Source organism: Anopheles aquasalis, chromosome 2 (genome assembly GCF_943734665.1).
Source record: "Anopheles aquasalis chromosome 2, idAnoAquaMG_Q_19, whole genome shotgun sequence".
In the NCBI taxonomy this organism is placed as follows: Eukaryota; Metazoa; Arthropoda; class Insecta; order Diptera; family Culicidae; genus Anopheles; species Anopheles aquasalis.
Genome location: NC_064877.1, coordinates 74,883,147 through 74,898,146, shown reverse-complemented (window position 1 = coordinate 74,898,146; position 15,000 = coordinate 74,883,147). Strand labels below are relative to the sequence as shown.

Here is a 15,000-nt window from a genome sequence, read left to right as displayed (position 1 = left end):
AAAAGCCGAGAGAGAGAGAAATTGAAATCATAAGTCAGCCGGAGTGCAAAAGTTTTACCGAGCAAGTTTTCTCCATTTATGCCCCGCACCACATCGCACATCAGCCGGAGCGCTAGCTAGCTGCTTCCCGTGATACCTTTTCGGTCTCACTCCAGGCACCGCCCCTCTGGTAACTAGGGACAACGGTTGGATCCGGCCCGGTGGCTCGCTGGCTTCACTCCGATTGAAAACTATTCCCGCAACTTCCTTCGTGCCCAATCGTTCCGATGATAAAATATGTACATGTTTTTCCTATCCTTTTTCCCTCAGCGGCATAGTCCCGGGACTAGCAGTGGATACGAACTTTGTTACGTCCGTGATTTCACTCACTCCAGCACCACGCTGGACTCGGGATGGTTTGATTTCGTTTTGAGTTCATATAATTTGATTAGAGATGCATCCGGTGAAATCAATAAATGCACATGGGTATTCATTTTGCTAAAAAAAAAGTGCAACCAATAAACTTTTCCACGAATTCACGATGAGCATGAGTCACGATGCAGTAACGAATGAGAATACATGGCGGTGGTGTGGGTAAAAGATGCATGTGCTGGAAAATGTAAAAAAAAAACTTGTTATCTACCTCACATCCCCCAAAAGAAAAGGCAATGGCTAGTTAAAATCGCTGTTATCTTGATTGAAAAAGGTTTTTGTTATTTAAAAAAAATCAAGCGCCTACCCTTTTACGAAGATTCCGGTAGAAAACATATTCCAGTGCCCTAATGATCGATACCGCATGGAAGGGAAAGTGGCTAAGGTAGCATAAATGGGTATATTTTTTAATCAAACTGCATCTTTACCTAGACACATAGGATACATAATCCTCTACCTATGCTCGCACATGCCCGGAAATCTAGAATACTGCAAAGGGTAACTGAAGGTAGCTTGATTTTTGAAAAACATTTAAAACTCGACCTTATCGTTTCACTTTCGCACAGTTCAATGCTGGTGCGCTTGGAGTAAACAACTTTCTTCCAAAATTCCCCGTGCGTACGATCGCGTAATCACGATGAGTCATGCGATTCAAGATTGAACTGGCTTAAAAAGAACAAACAGTGAAGTGAAGCTGCACGGGTAATTCCACCGCAAAAGGTTATCACCACTGCCACTGTCCTGCGATAAGCGCGCTGTAGTCGGGAGTGAGTGGGTATTTCAGTAGAGACTGCGCTGAAATCGTAGACCAGTCAGTCACGGCAACGCTTCCATCGCGCAAGGATGAACAATCGAGTGCATTTCGTTCTCGCGGCCCTAGTGGCAATCGCTACGATCATTACCGGCACCGTCGCCCATCGCCGTTGGAATAATAATAATAACAATAATTTCCATCACGGCCGCCACGATGGTAATCGTCACCAGCATCATCATCATCATCACCATCATCATCGCCACGGACGCTGGTACCCGTCCGTGGTACCGACGTTTGAAATCTACGAACCGAAAGGCCTCGAAGTGTACATCGCAGATCGCAATCAATCGGCGGAGTACTTTGCGATCGCCATCTATATCAACGCAGCGAACACATCGGATGACGTACCGGCAGTTGTGCAAAACACGAGCACCCTTGTGTATGGCAAGTTCATCGTGCAGGACTCATCGGTGATCATCAAGCCCGGGGATATCGTTTCATACAAAGCTCAAATAGGATTTCAAAATGGCAAAAATGCAACCCTCGTGCATCGTTTCTACGTGAGATGTAAGTAACAGGAGCTGACAGGCATTTTAAATAGTAGCTTAACATGTTTCCTAATCTCTCTCGCTCTTACCTTAGATGATATGATCAGAAAGAACTGTACGTGCGATGAAGGGTCTCCTTCATCTGCCTTCACTACCACCGAAGCGCCCTATGTTCATCCAACACAAGCTCCCATCGTACCACCTACCTCCGCCAAATCAACCGTTGATTACTACGATGAACGTACGGAGGATCAATACGAGTGCGAGATTGATCCCCACACCAACCTTTGCAAGTCGAGGCTGCTGATTGACGAACGTATTTCGCCGGATAAGCTTGAAGCCGCCCCATCGACCAACCGTGAGCGACAGGTGCTGGAAGGCATCATCGATTCTTTGCAGAGCCAGTGTGCCCTCGAAACTAGGACCAACTATATGACGCTTGCGGTGCCGGCGCAGGATGAGTCCCTAGTGTCGGACCCTGTGCTGTACGTACAGCAGAAGCTTTCGACGACGCGCGAACTTCAGCAGTTGGTGAAGCAGGGAGTGCGCGTTGCTCAACTGGAATCCGATATTGTGGTGTTTGAGATGCGTACGGCACTGGATAAGCTGAAGTTGCTGTACCTCTGCAGGGAAGCCAACATCCAGGCGGTTCAAGATTACGATTTTACTCCTGCGGTTGAAGTGGTATAGACTACCTCTCCGGTCAATATAAGTGTACGATTGACGCTTTGCAACACCGCAGGCACGTTTAACACGCATTCAAGGTGTCTTGTAAAAGATGAATAAACGGTCACCACGTTGGTTACCTTCAAACTAACGATTATGATTCTGCTACGCCTCGATGATCCAACTCCGAAAGCTATCGAGACATTTGTGCGTTCGTTGGCAAACAGGAATCGCCAGTAATCTGCCGCAACAAAAAATAATCCGACCTCAAGGTACGAGAAATCATGCTGTTCTCACGACTTGTTGGTGCTGGACCCCTTGGTGGACCAAAATGCGCCAGACTGCACAACACCGCCCACCGCACGATCGCCATAATGTTCATTACAGAGCGTCATCAAACGAGCGAGGTTATACGGTGTTCCGCGTGGAATTCTCTCGTTTACCATGCACAAAGAAAACAAGAATTGCAAGGTACGTTTGCAGCATAGCACCAGCATCACCATCATCATCATCATCATCACCATGAACGAGCGTATATGTGGCTGCCGGGGGACAAGAACTTGCTCAACATCCTCGATGCCCTCAGCAGCAGCAGCAGCAGCAGCTCAACGTTCAACGCCTCCAACGAAATGAGCGCGAAAGAGTAAAGGCGTAGAAACAAGAAGAAGAATGAAAGAAAAGGCGCTAAAACGCCCAATCTCCCCCTCCATTCCACCCTCTCCAATGCCCTTCCATGTTCTTAACCTAATAAAAGACTCCATTATTACAGGCGGCGCCCGAAGACCGGCAAATTAGTCGTTAACCGACAAAGAGAGAAAGTGTGCGAGGCTGTCAAAGAAGGGCAGCAGCACCGGAATGGGCGTAAAATCCCGTCCAAGCGATATGGATGAAGCCAAACAAAAAAAAAACCCAAGGAAAACTGCGGGCTAACGCGTTCCTGAGCCTCTCCAACACCCAAACCGTCTGCGCGCCTTTCGCGCCCGCGATCCATTCATTTGCTTATCCTTCCTGGCCCCACCGGCACGGCTGAAGCTAAGGGTGACGCGGAAGGTGGCAAATAAGGCTATCAGTGGGGCCCGTAGGACGACCTTCCGTACCGTACCGGCCGTGGTGCATAAATAAGAGCACGTGGCGCAACCCATATGGGCCAAAGAAACGAACGCACCAACCGTGCCCGGCCCGTCCTCCGCTGACTGGCGGTCTTTTAATCATTCATGAAATCATAATCATAACGCCTGGTACACTTTGTCGACGCGGATTTTTTTTTGTGTTTGCGAGCAAGAACGAGTCTTCTCTTCGTTCACTCTGCGTATCGTTCACTTCATGCCAACCGGTCGGATGCTTCGGATGGAGAAGAAGCCAGAAGAAAGGAGTCGAAGCGATGTGTTTCCTCGAACCGGAAAAGCACTCTCCTCTGGGGTAAGCAACCGAACGAACGAGTGAACGAACACAGCCTTTCGAACACAATTTTCGCACCCCTCTCTTCCCTCCACCCTGCACAGAAAGTCATTTTCAATCCCCATCTCTTTTCCTTCATTCCACTGTCCCGAGGTACCGATCGCTGCGTGGATGCAGTTCCCGTTGCCATCGTACGTACGCTCCAGGCCCGAAATTGCTCTGCTGTTACGCATGTTTTGCAATTTCCCAATCCCCCCCCCCCCCTTTCCGTTTCGTTCCCGGTGGGCCTTGGGGTTGGGTGGTGTCATAATTTTCCTCCATCGCACAGCCAACGTTTTGATGGCGCTCACACAAAGCCCTACCAGCGTACGCCGTACGACGGGTTTCAGATAGTCATTTGACGTACAAACGCGCGGAGAAGGATTTTTCCTTTCTTCGAAACACATTTCCCTTTCATTTTCTCGCCCATGGCGGAAACGGCTCGGCTTCCCCTGCGCGACCCCGCCTCGGGCGCTCTAATGCAGACTAATAAATCATTTTCCATCCCACTGCAACCCCGTTCCGTTCCTATCCAACATCGGCACTTTTGAGTCGTACCAGGGGTTTAGAACGTGGGCTCGCTAAACGATAGCAAAAAGCTCACGGCAACCAAGTACGCCCGAAGGGGGGCAAAGTGATCCCCAACAAAAGGGCTGAACGAGAAAAGGAAGAAAAGGATGAAAAAAGACACCCTCGCTTAGGCTCCGTTTTGGCTATGGGCATCCGGTCTGCACCGAGTAAGGCACCGGTAGGCAAGGGGTAGGGCCAAAGCAGACCGACTAATATCTCATCACCATTATCGTCATCAACAACAACGACAATTCGTTCGGCCCATAATCGAGCCCGTGGTCCGAAGTTACGGTCGCTACCGTCGTTGGGCTGTGGGTATGACTTAGATGGAAATGGATGGAAAATCGACAAAAAAAAGGACGAACAATCCGCAACGCTGATCGTTGGCAGGAGAATGTAGGGTAGCATGATGAAACGGTCCAATGATCGATGATAAACACCACAGACGCCAGGTAGCGTAAACACTAAGAAGGAGTAAAGCAAACAATCGGTTTATGATCCAGGTTCGTTTTTTTTCTTCATACTATCTTCTTCAATCCATTTCCTGTTCGCTGTTCGGCGCCCTACTAAAGATCCCATCATAGTCCACCACTAGCCGGCTGGATCGAAGAAGTTCCAGGAGCTTCAGCTTCTCCATTACCGATCGCACACGGAATGCAATCCCATCCGGATGGTCCTCGACCCGGTCTATCAGCTCGTTTGGGTTGGAAATGGCCAGTCTAGCACCATCCATGTCGAGCAGTACGGCCACACGCATCATTCGGTGCACCACCGTACGAACGTGCTGCTCCACATCGGCCAGTTCATTCCTTGGTTCCACTCGTAACACCAACCACTTGGAGAGGGACTCGCACGATCGGCTACGGTTAGCTAACACACGATGAATCATCCGTTCCAGCAATTCCACCTCTGTGGCAGGTTCTAGCAGTAGCAGGTCCGGGCTTTGCCGTTCAGTACAATCACACGGCCGATCGCGGGTTCGTATTAGATCATCTAACGGAATACGAAAAATGGAATCTATTGAGTTCGAAGATTTCTTCACGGAATATAAACCGTCTTACCATGCACTACTGTACGACGCTTTGTATGCCTCAGGTCCGTTTCTCCATCCGAAGTAATGATGACATACTCCAGGACGTCACCGGCCCTGGCCTCTACTTCATCATCTTGCAGCAGAAACTTGCCATACACCGGCACCGTCGTATTCCGACAGAGGGCACATTCCAGGGCTTCCGTTTGACCTTCGTTGTATTTCACGTAAAGTTCCACGCCGAACAGTTTGACGTCGGGATTGTAGTGTGTCCACAGGCGGATACCCTTTGGCAGGAGCACCTCGATGTGGATTGGTCCAACTCGATGAACCTCCTGCTCCTGATTACCTCGGAACCAATCCAAAAAACCGCCCACAGTCACGTGTATCGTTCCTAAGAGTAACGTTGTCACAATAAACTGCATCGCTTCAGCTGATTCGCCACTAAGGCGCTAGTTTGTGTACTGGCTTGTTCTAGGTAAAATGCTACAGCTAGTGAGGCTCTTATCACTTGCGCGTACTACACGCTTCAATGGAGCTGGACATCACACGCAACTGATTAAAGCGATGTTAAGGGACGACTAGTTGATTCGATGTGGAAGGAGTCGGCAAAACCGAGCATTGACTCTCTGAACATTGAAGGAACATGGCGGTATCGGACACTACTACTCGCACTATCTTAATTCAAATTCACAGTTCCGTGAAAGAGAACACATAAATCGAGATCATTCCTATCCTGTTTCCCCGTGGGGAGTGGTTCGTTATCTCCTGCGGCAGCATCGGTATGTACGTCAGGCAGTACATCTTGCTGCAGAAAGCAATTAAGCGAACAATAATTTATTTCACCAGCACAATTCATCTTCGCGAAGGCACTGCCACTGCTGGACGCACTGCACCACACCACACCCCACCGTACCGGTGGCTTAAAAATTCATTATCGCTGGGGATTTCCCCCCATCGAAATGGAAAGCCCCTCGTTCCTGGCGACTGATAGTCGCCGCTCTTGCGCTTGATAATGGAACTCCCCACTGCGGACCGCCAACGGAGGATTCAAGGTCCCGAACCGGATGCGCCCGGATGGCCATCCGCACCACCCGGGCACCCGCGGGGGTAGCAGGCCACCCGATGATTGGTCGTGGGCGCAGAATTTAAAAGTAATTACGCGCGGAAAAACTCTTGCCATTAAAATTATTTTAATGGCCGCGCGTTTTCGTTGGCGCGTGTTTAATCGAATTCAATTATTTCATTATGGGAAAAATCCACCATCCCGTGGTACCCGCGCCAGCCCACGGGTGATCCAGTCTTTCCAACCGGGTGTTAGGAGATGTCTCTTCGAGGCCTTTCTAGTTGGCCACTTTATCGGCGAAATTTGCGTAAATAATGAATTGGATTTAGCGATTGTTCAGGTGAACTCTACTGCTCCGCGGATGCTCTGTGTTGCATTAGTAATTGGGTATTTTGTAGAAAGTATCGAAATGCCTGGCGCCAACTTTTTCCATCATGGAACCACGCGCGAAAGGAGCTAGAAGGGAAATTTAAAATTCCATTTTCTCAACCTAATTTAAAACTGTTGTTTAGATGCCCTATGTTTGGATGGAAAACCCTATGATTAGATGGAAAATTTGCCGAAGCCAACGTTGGTCGCATGATAAGGGGGTTTTAGTAATAAAAAAAAACACCAAAAAACTATTAATTTTACTGCTAAACGGAACCAAGCATATTACGCAATCCCATCCCGAATAGCGATCTTTTACTAAAACTTTCTTCAAAATTGCAGCAGCTGCTATAGATCAAACCATTTTAAATAAGTTAAAAATGCCAAAAAATCTTCTTTTCTGACCAAGCAGAGAGTTGTTTTTCCGATGTATGAGCGTTATCATCAAGATGATAGAGCCGACTGATAGCATGAAGCCATCTCTCAAACGGTCAATACGAAAGTAAAGCAGCAATCGGCACTTTCTATGCTATGGACAGTACGATCAGTCAGTGTCTATGTTGAGGTCAGTGTGAATGACGATCAATATGAGACAAGCAATAGTTGCGATCATCATGTGTGTTCTTGCCGCGACAGCATTGGCACAGGACGAGCATCCGCTTCCGGATTATTTGGTTTTCATGAAACAGTTTATGGTGAATGTGCAAGTTCGAGAGCCCTCTGGTATCATGATATGGACCAGGGATAGTCCGCTAATTGAGATGTTCGGTATTGAGCTCTACGTTGGCAAACACAGTCATAGCCACAAAGAACCTATCTGGGATCGCCAACTGATGGTAAACGTTACAAGTACTGTAGATGGAAAGTTTCTTATTCATGATCGCGACATGATCGTGGAAGTTGGTGATACGATACGCTACCGATTTCTCGTGCATCATAAACGCACAGTTTCTCACAGCAACTATCGGCGCATGTTAGTCACAGGTATGGAAAAAATGAATGATTCTATGTGGTTTTAAATTAATTGTTCCATCGTTCTCTTGCAGATCATCTCTTCTTTCGACCCAGAAACACTGTATGCCACTCAGAATGTTTGATACGAGAACAAGCAGGATATGAACAAGAGGCAGTGCGGATGAAGAAGATCTTGGAACAGAAGATTGAACAGTGTGTAGGATCGCAAAGCTCTGAATATCTGTTCTTCCCGCTGGAAGGTGCAACAACGCTCGTGTCTGATCCCATGCATTTTATAAAATATCGCCTCTGGCAAATAGAAGATCTCAGACCCGTGATCGATAACGTGCTAACAGCGTATGTCGCCCAAAACGGGGTAGGGGTTAAAATGAGGACAGTAATCGATAAACTGAAGGTGCTAGAATTGGGTAGAGGGAAAATAAATGTTATGGATTATGATGATCGTCTGACGGAGTCGTAAAAAGCAATCTGAACAGAAGCAACAACGCATACTAGATAAAAGATCAACTATTATCGAATTCAATCAATTCAAATGTGGACTGTTGCGTCTCTAAAAAATCCATTAACAATGGGAATTTAATAAAATGTTTGATATTGAAACTCACCTTCGGACTGTAGCATCATATACCTGCACCGTTAGTCCTTCGTACCCTGAAGGGTTTCATTGTCTAAATCGACTGATTTTACTGCTACAAGAACAGGATTTTGATTGCAAAAACGATGGATCGGTTTTTGGACATTCGAAGAAAAGATTATTGCATTGAAAACCTGCGGTTCCGTTGAACCTTTCGTGCTCAAATAGCGAGTTGCTACTCCGAGTGTGAAGGAGCCTTATCATCACGCTAGTAGAACCGACTGATACTACGAAACAATTGGCCATACAGTAAATATGAGAATGTAGCAGCGATCAGTACTCTATTTGCTGTCTCGTAAGATGGTCACTATGAGACCAATAACAGTAGCGTGCATCATTATTGTGTTTCAGAACTGTTTAGTTAGCGGAGCGGAAAATACGGATCCGGTTATGGTGAACATACAAGTTCGAGAGCCCTCTGGCATCATGATATGGGTCAGGGATAGTCTGCTAATTGAGATGTTCGGTATTGAGCTCTACGTTGGCAAACACAACGCAACGCAACATATCGACAAAGAGCCTATTTGGGATCGCCAGCTGATGGTAAACGTTACGAGTACTGTAGATGGAAAATTTCTTATTCATGAACGCAACATGAATGTTGAACTGGGTGATAGGATACGCTACCGATTTCTGATCCTCTATAATCAAACAGTCTCCCGCAGTAACTATAGAGGCATTTTTGTCACAGGTATGGAGAAATCGAATAATTCAACACGTTTTCAAATAAAATGTGCTGTGGTTCTCTTGTAGATAAACTCATCTTTCGACCAAAAAACACCATTTGTTCCTCAGCAGACGTGATACAACATCAGCCAGAGTATCAACAAGAGATGGCTAGATCGAAGGAAATATTAGAACAAAAGATTCTGCAGTGCGTTGGATCACAAAGCTCTGAATATCTGTTCTTCCCACTAGAAGATGCAACAACGATCGTATCTGATCCCATGCACCTTGCCAGGTACCGCTTCTGGCAAATAAACGATCTCAAACCCGTGATCAATAGCTTGCTGACTGCGAAAGTGCTCACAGACGGTGTAGTAGTTGAAATGAGAACAGTGATCGATAAGCTGAAAGTGTTGGAATTGGGCAGGGAAAAGTTAAATGTAGTTGGTTACGATGACTACCTCAACGTTGAGGGCTCTGGCGAGGGACAATACTAGGGTGAAGATCAACAATTTTCGAGTTTATTAAATCATGTTTTCGGGGTTTGAATCGCTACAATAAACTATCACCAATAGGTATCGAACCGAATCAATTAGTAAACGAAAGGAACTTTAAAAGCTTCGAAGGCGGTCGGTTAGTCTGTAAAAGGCCACATTCCTCCTACTTCCTTAAATCATCGTCGGTAGAGAACACTTTGTCATGAGATTTCATATGATGCTCCAGAGTTTTGCGTTTTTTGAACTCCCGTAAGCACAGCTGGCACTGATAGTGCAGGGCGATGATGCACGTGTGCCTGCGCAGATGCTCACTGGAAGGGAAGGTGCTGCTGCAATCCTGACATCGATACGTTTTGGTAGCCTTTGGTAAGTTAGCTGCTGTCCGATTCGCTACACCGGTGCGCCCCTTTGGTAGTCCCTGAGGTTTCTGACAGACCGCCGTCGTCGTAGCGGAACTGCTTCGATCTGCGCCATAGGCAGTGGTGGAAGAACAGGGGACGGGGGGTCGAGATGCGCTGTCGGGCAATACTGAAAGAGGATTCACCATGGCAGCGGCGGAAGTGGCAGAATGGTGCGCTACAGTCAACCCACTGAGCAAGTGTCCTGGATGGGGAGTTGTGGGCGTTCCGATCGTCGAGGTAGAGCGGCAGATACTCTTTTCTTTGGTAAGACATGTGGCTTTCATTTTGGAGTAGGAGCTAGCCTCTAGCTTTCTTCGTCCTTTCTGAATGTAATTGTTAAGTATTCGTTGGTACTCCATCGGAGCGGTCATCTCAGAAAGCTGCCCGCGTTCAGTGTTCGGGCTTCGCTCTTCCGCGATGTGACCTTGACACGCGGAATCATCGACGCAAGCGTTCGAGATCTGTGTGGTGGAGGGTTCAACCAGCGTCGAACTGGAGGCAGCATGTTGCGACTGAGCGGGTCTTTTACACGAAAATTCCACTGGATTCACGACAAGCGGCACGGACTTACGGTACGTGGTGTCGGGTTCGGGCAAGACTTCGGTGAGGTACTCCATTTCGGAGAACAGCGAAGGAAGCTCCTTTTCGAAGCATCTCGCGGCCGTGTAGCTTCCGGGTGGCGTCGTGCTGTCCGGGTGGGCAAGCTCGGATTCAAAGTCCTTGTAGAAAAGCTGCGATCCGGTACCAGCAATCCGGACTATGTCCTCACAGATCTCACCGAAATCGTCGATGATGAACGTTTCATCGGGAAAGTACTGATCATAATCGAAGGAAGCCATCCTAAAAGACAAAACCGTTTACATATGGCACCGGCCGAGCGCCCTCACCGACCCTAGGCCAACTTACCCCTCCATCGTGGCGTACTTTTCGTAGTTTTCGGCCCTTAAATGGCCAACAGCCGGAGGAACGAGTTCGGCAGCAAGTTCAGCAGAAGGCGTGTTCCTTTTGTTTTGTTGAGTTTTTTTGTCTCCTGATTTTTGACATCTCCGAGGTAAACACACTTTTCTGAGGCACAAAAATAGTCTTTAAAATCATTTTTACGAGCGTCTTAAATCACTAAAAAAGATAAATAATTCATTTAAGTACTCTGAATAACTCGTAAATCGCAATTTCCACGATTTTTTACGCAATTTTTGGAACCTATTCGAAATCCCCTCGTCACTGTTGTTTACGAGTGCTTGGTGGTGCAGAACCTTTGAGAAATCAGGCTTAAAAGTTAATATTTTCACCTTTTTTTCATTGCATAACACTTTTTAATTTTTTTAAATTTGTTTAAACACACTGAGAAGAGTAAACAAAAACGGATTTGAGTAAAAAATCTCCCAGGAATCGTTCAAACAGTCAGTTTAAACAGCCGTTTCATTTTTGTCATTTTTGACGTTTCGAGTGTGCGTGTAAGTGAGTGTGTGTGCATTTTCGCTTCCTCATTTTCGCCGTGTGTACCGTGAAAAAGGCGATTGAAAAAGCATTTTGCAAGAATCTGTGGAAGAAGAATTAGCGGCCCCGGTGTACCAGCAAACGGCAAAAACGCACATCGAAGACTAGTGCAGTGAGGCGTGATTTACGCGAGATGTAAGTGGGCTGCACGGCCGTGTTCCAGAATCACCGCCAGCGAGCGAGACGGCTTTCTCGGCCTGCTTCTTCTTTAACGCTCTCTCTCTCCCCTCTCCCCGCGTCGCCGTAGATATCCAAGAATCGCTAACAGCGCATAGACGACGAAGGAATAAAACATGGCTGCCAGCACGAGCGGTGATAAAGCTGCGGATGATTCACTCTATCCAATCGCGGTTTTAATCGATGAACTGAAGAATGAGGATATTCAGGTACGGGCCCGGGGACAAATTGAGGGTTGGCGCACGTATGTGTATGTGGCCGTGCAGCGGAGGCTTCTCAGCGCACTTCCGCTTCGGGGCTTCGGACTGGCGACGAGCCAAAAAGCCCTGACGACGGGTGACCGCCGGATCTTGCGTGTCCCTGGCCGCATCGGGCAATCCTTGAACGGAGCGGCCGGCTTTCCGATGATCGATTTACTGTGTGCTCAAGTTCCACTCTTCCCCTTCCCTCTCGCTTTCCAATCTATTTTTAGCTACGACTGAACTCGATCAAAAAGCTGTCGACGATTGCACTGGCCCTTGGAGAGGAGCGCACCCGCAACGAACTCATTCCCTTCCTGACCGAGTCCATCTACGACGAGGATGAGGTGCTGCTGGCGCTGGCCGAACAGCTCGGCAACTTTATTCCGCTGGTCGGCGGACCGGAGTACGCGATGTACCTCATTCCGCCACTGGAATCGTTGGCCACAGTCGAGGAGACGGTGGTGCGCGAGAAAGCCGTCGAATCGCTGCGTACCGTCGCCGGGCAGCACAGTGCCCAGGATCTCGAGGTGCACCTCGTACCGACGCTGCAGCGTCTGGTTTCCGGCGATTGGTTCACTTCCCGCACGTCCGCCTGCGGACTCTTCTCCGTGTGCTATCCACGCGTGTCGGCCGCCGTAAAGGCCGAGCTTCGCAGCAACTTCCGCACGCTCTGTCAGGATGAGACACCCATGGTACGACGGGCTGCTGCCGGCAAGCTCGGCGAGTTCGCGAAGGTCGTCGAGGTGGAGTACCTCAAGTCCGATCTGATCCCGATGTTCGTGCAGATGGCCCAGGATGAGCAGGATTCGGTACGACTGTTAGCCGTCGAGGCTTGCGTCAGCATTGCGCAGCTGCTACCTCAGGACGAAGTGGAAGTGGTAAGTGGACACTAAGCGATCGCGATCTTGCACTGTAACTGCTTTTTTATTGAAAAAAAATCTCCCCATACGAGGATTACCCGTAATTTCGTTCGGCGATCATTCAATCGCTTTACACCCCATCCCTACTGCTCATCAAAAGAGAGACGAATGTCGATATCATCGATTGCCGCTAGCTTGTCATAGTCAATGATGTCACTCTCGGTGCGAGTCAGCTCCAGGATCTTCAGTTTTTCGATGAGCCCCGACACCTTAAACACGATTCCATCGGATCCATCTTCGGCCGACTGAATGGTACCGGCCAGCGGCTTTAGGGCAGCCTTTTTGTTGAAATAATCCACCACGAGCTGCTTCAGATCGTCAGTGGCTCCCTCGGCACGGTCGAGCTGCAGGAAAAGATAGTTGGACATCGTGCCCTCGGCGCATCGTCTGGAAACATTCACGAGGATGCGTTCGAGCAGCGCGATCTCCGCTTCCGGATCCGTCAGCACTTGTCGCGCGGTCTCGGTAGGAGTCGGAGGAGTGACACTTGTCGGGCAGCTACAGCGTCCTTTTGCTTTGATAAGATAGTCTAGAAAGGGGGAGAAAACGTCATTCCATCGCTCATTCGAAGCATGAGAGCACCATTTTCTTACCATCGACGATCAGTCTCCGTGGTTTATGACGCTGCGTGGTTTCACCGTTAAATGTTACAATCACGTACTCCAGGATGTCGCCGTTTTTAATGATCACATCATCGGACTGCAGGAAGAACTTGCCCTGGGTAACGTTGCTCGTGGTCTGGCAGAAGTTACAGACTGGCTTCTTGCCACGCACGGGATTGATAAACAGCTCCACACCGAACGATTTCAAGCCAGACTTTTGTGGCGTCCAAAGGCGTAATCCCTTCGGATCAAACACCTCAAAGTCAACTCGGCACACCTCATGTCCCTTGTTTTTGTTGCTCCGGAACCAATCGAGGAAACCAGCCTCACCTAAACCCACCACCATCGCCAGTACAATCACAAACGAGGGCTTCATTTTCGTTCCACCAGCGTCGTCAACCGATCGCACGATCTCTGTGTGGGCACCACTGGCAAAGAACTGAACGGAACGGAGCTTCTACTGTGTGCCGCTTCGATCCTTTCCTTATCGCCAAACTTGACCAGAACTGCGTAAGGCGAAGGTTATCGCTGAATCGCTCAAGTAAACAGCACTCTGTTCGGTTGCGCGATCGCGTTCGAACTGAATGCGGGATACGATTAGTCTTGGAAGATGTGGGTAAACCCATCGATGCGGTCAACGAAACGAGTTCCTGTGACTCCGGGGAACACCCTCCACAGGAGGCGAATGTCGCGGTTGAATGGCAACAAATAACATAATTCTCACCCTGCTGCGTGGGGCATTTTGTTTCACGTTGGATTCCCACGCTTGTATCGATTCACATCGCGAGGTGAGAGGAGGCAGTTCCGCCAAGTAGTGGCCTTGAAAGTTAGGGTTTTTGTTTTCGGTTGCTCTCCTGTCGATTCCGTGTACCGGTGTGAAGATTGCAGGTAGAAAAGGATGCAGACAAGGTCAATCTAATGGCACAGGTTGAGATATCCTGTTCGTTCGCAGGCATATGATCGCCTCTACTTGCTCTGTTTCCTTATCATTATCTCGATCGATCTGTGACGTAAATCCCGATCGCATTTTCCATACATGTCTATTGTTTGTTAATGATCTTGTCCGTTACGCACGAGCTTTTCTACTTTCGATATTCCTGTTATGACCAATGATCGCAATTAGTAATCGTGTTTTTTTTCTCCCTTTCCACTTTCCAGAATGTTATGCCAACGCTGCGTCAGTGCGTCAATGATAATTCGTGGCGCGTACGATACATGGTCGCGGAGAAGCTGACTGATCTGCAGAAGGCTGTCGGTCCAGAGATCACCAAGGTTGATCTTGTGTCGGCCTTCCAGTTTCTGCTAAAGGACAGCGAAGCCGAAGTGCGTGCATCGGCGGCCACCAAGGTGACAGAATTCTGTCTCAACCTGGACAAGACAGCCCAAGAGCAGATCATTATGACTTCGATTCTGCCGTGCGTAAAGGAGCTGGTTGCCGACTCAAACCAGCATGTAAAGTCGGCTCTGGCGTCGGTCATTATGCGCCTGAGTCCGATCCTGGGTCGCAACAATACGATCGAGCATTTGTTGCCACTGTT

At 48.4% G+C, this 15,000-nt stretch overlaps 7 protein-coding genes across 10 annotated transcripts in view; 4 read left to right on the top strand and 3 right to left on the bottom strand.

Moving 5' to 3' along the window:
- Positions 1-1,201: 1,201 nt before the first annotated feature.
- On the top strand, positions 1,202-2,530 carry LOC126580431 (uncharacterized). The gene is made up of 2 exons (XM_050243904.1): positions 1,202-1,732; positions 1,808-2,530. Exons 1-2 carry the CDS (start codon positions 1,255-1,257, stop codon positions 2,401-2,403), a joined length of 1,074 nt encoding a protein of 357 aa, XP_050099861.1. The 5' UTR covers positions 1,202-1,254; the 3' UTR covers positions 2,404-2,530.
- A 2,360-nt stretch (positions 2,531-4,890) lies between these two features.
- LOC126581694 (uncharacterized) lies at positions 4,891-6,267 on the bottom strand. Its single transcript, XM_050245533.1, has 2 exons — positions 5,448-6,267; positions 4,891-5,379 (listed from the first exon to the last, which is right to left on the bottom strand). The coding sequence occupies exons 1-2, from the start codon at positions 5,839-5,841 to the stop codon at positions 4,919-4,921; spliced, it is 855 nt and encodes a 284-aa protein (XP_050101490.1). The 5' UTR covers positions 5,842-6,267; the 3' UTR covers positions 4,891-4,918.
- Positions 6,268-7,253: 986 nt separating this feature from the next.
- Positions 7,254-8,469, top strand: LOC126569179 (uncharacterized). Its single transcript, XM_050226103.1, has 2 exons — positions 7,254-7,835; positions 7,898-8,469. Exons 1-2 carry the CDS (start codon positions 7,427-7,429, stop codon positions 8,284-8,286), a joined length of 798 nt encoding a protein of 265 aa, XP_050082060.1. The 5' UTR covers positions 7,254-7,426; the 3' UTR covers positions 8,287-8,469.
- A 281-nt stretch (positions 8,470-8,750) lies between these two features.
- Positions 8,751-9,631, top strand: LOC126581611 (uncharacterized). 2 transcript variants are annotated; one of them, XM_050245403.1, is made up of 2 exons: positions 8,751-9,151; positions 9,256-9,631. In XM_050245403.1, exons 1-2 carry the CDS (start codon positions 8,761-8,763, stop codon positions 9,621-9,623), a joined length of 759 nt encoding a protein of 252 aa, XP_050101360.1. In that variant the 5' UTR covers positions 8,751-8,760; the 3' UTR covers positions 9,624-9,631. The 2 variants fall into 2 exon arrangements, with proteins under 2 accessions (XP_050101360.1, XP_050101359.1); XM_050245402.1 differs by having other exon boundaries at positions 9,214-9,631.
- Positions 9,626-11,119, bottom strand: LOC126581610 (uncharacterized). The gene is made up of 2 exons (XM_050245401.1): positions 10,931-11,119; positions 9,626-10,864 (listed from the first exon to the last, which is right to left on the bottom strand). The coding sequence occupies exons 1-2, from the start codon at positions 10,936-10,938 to the stop codon at positions 9,787-9,789; spliced, it is 1,086 nt and encodes a 361-aa protein (XP_050101358.1). The 5' UTR covers positions 10,939-11,119; the 3' UTR covers positions 9,626-9,786.
- Positions 11,120-11,483: 364 nt separating this feature from the next.
- LOC126573320 (serine/threonine-protein phosphatase PP2A 65 kDa regulatory subunit) overlaps positions 11,484-15,000 on the top strand; it is a 16,967-nt gene continuing 13,450 nt past the window's right edge. For all 3 annotated transcript variants that reach the window (XM_050233334.1, XM_050233333.1, XM_050233332.1), the window contains exons 1-4: positions 11,484-11,656; positions 11,769-11,907; positions 12,171-12,818; positions 14,621-15,000. The exon at positions 14,621-15,000 is cut by the window's right edge and continues 386 nt beyond it. In XM_050233334.1, coding sequence (XP_050089291.1) covers positions 11,815-11,907; positions 12,171-12,818; positions 14,621-15,000 — 1,121 coding nt within the window. In that variant the 5' untranslated portion in view covers positions 11,484-11,656; positions 11,769-11,814. The remainder of the gene's footprint in view (positions 11,657-11,768; positions 11,908-12,170; positions 12,819-14,620) is intronic.
- On the bottom strand, positions 12,838-14,144 carry LOC126573330 (uncharacterized). Its single transcript, XM_050233351.1, has 2 exons — positions 13,454-14,144; positions 12,838-13,389 (listed from the first exon to the last, which is right to left on the bottom strand). The coding sequence occupies exons 1-2, from the start codon at positions 13,836-13,838 to the stop codon at positions 12,944-12,946; spliced, it is 831 nt and encodes a 276-aa protein (XP_050089308.1). The 5' UTR covers positions 13,839-14,144; the 3' UTR covers positions 12,838-12,943.

Excerpts from the sequence above, each read along its gene's own strand:
- LOC126580431 (XM_050243904.1), top strand. The coding sequence starts at position 1,255 with ATGAACAATCGAGTGCATTTCGTTCTCGCGGCCCTAGTGGCAATCGCT. Across the intron at positions 1,733-1,807 it reads GCATCGTTTCTACGTGAGAT|ATGATATGATCAGAAAGAAC; the intron begins GTAAGTAACAGG and ends CTCTTACCTTAG.
- LOC126581694 (XM_050245533.1), bottom strand. The coding sequence starts at position 5,841 with ATGCAGTTTATTGTGACAACGTTACTCTTAGGAACGATACACGTGACT. Across the intron at positions 5,380-5,447 it reads GCGTCGTACAGTAGTGCATG|ATGATCTAATACGAACCCGC; the intron begins GTAAGACGGTTT and ends GTATTCCGTTAG.
- LOC126569179 (XM_050226103.1), top strand. The coding sequence starts at position 7,427 with ATGACGATCAATATGAGACAAGCAATAGTTGCGATCATCATGTGTGTT. Across the intron at positions 7,836-7,897 it reads TCGGCGCATGTTAGTCACAG|ATCATCTCTTCTTTCGACCC; the intron begins GTATGGAAAAAA and ends GTTCTCTTGCAG.
- LOC126581611 (XM_050245402.1), top strand. The coding sequence starts at position 8,761 with ATGGTCACTATGAGACCAATAACAGTAGCGTGCATCATTATTGTGTTT. Across the intron at positions 9,152-9,213 it reads TAGAGGCATTTTTGTCACAG|ATAAACTCATCTTTCGACCA; the intron begins GTATGGAGAAAT and ends GTTCTCTTGTAG.
- LOC126573330 (XM_050233351.1), bottom strand. The coding sequence starts at position 13,838 with ATGAAGCCCTCGTTTGTGATTGTACTGGCGATGGTGGTGGGTTTAGGT. Across the intron at positions 13,390-13,453 it reads ACGGAGACTGATCGTCGATG|ACTATCTTATCAAAGCAAAA; the intron begins GTAAGAAAATGG and ends CCCCCTTTCTAG.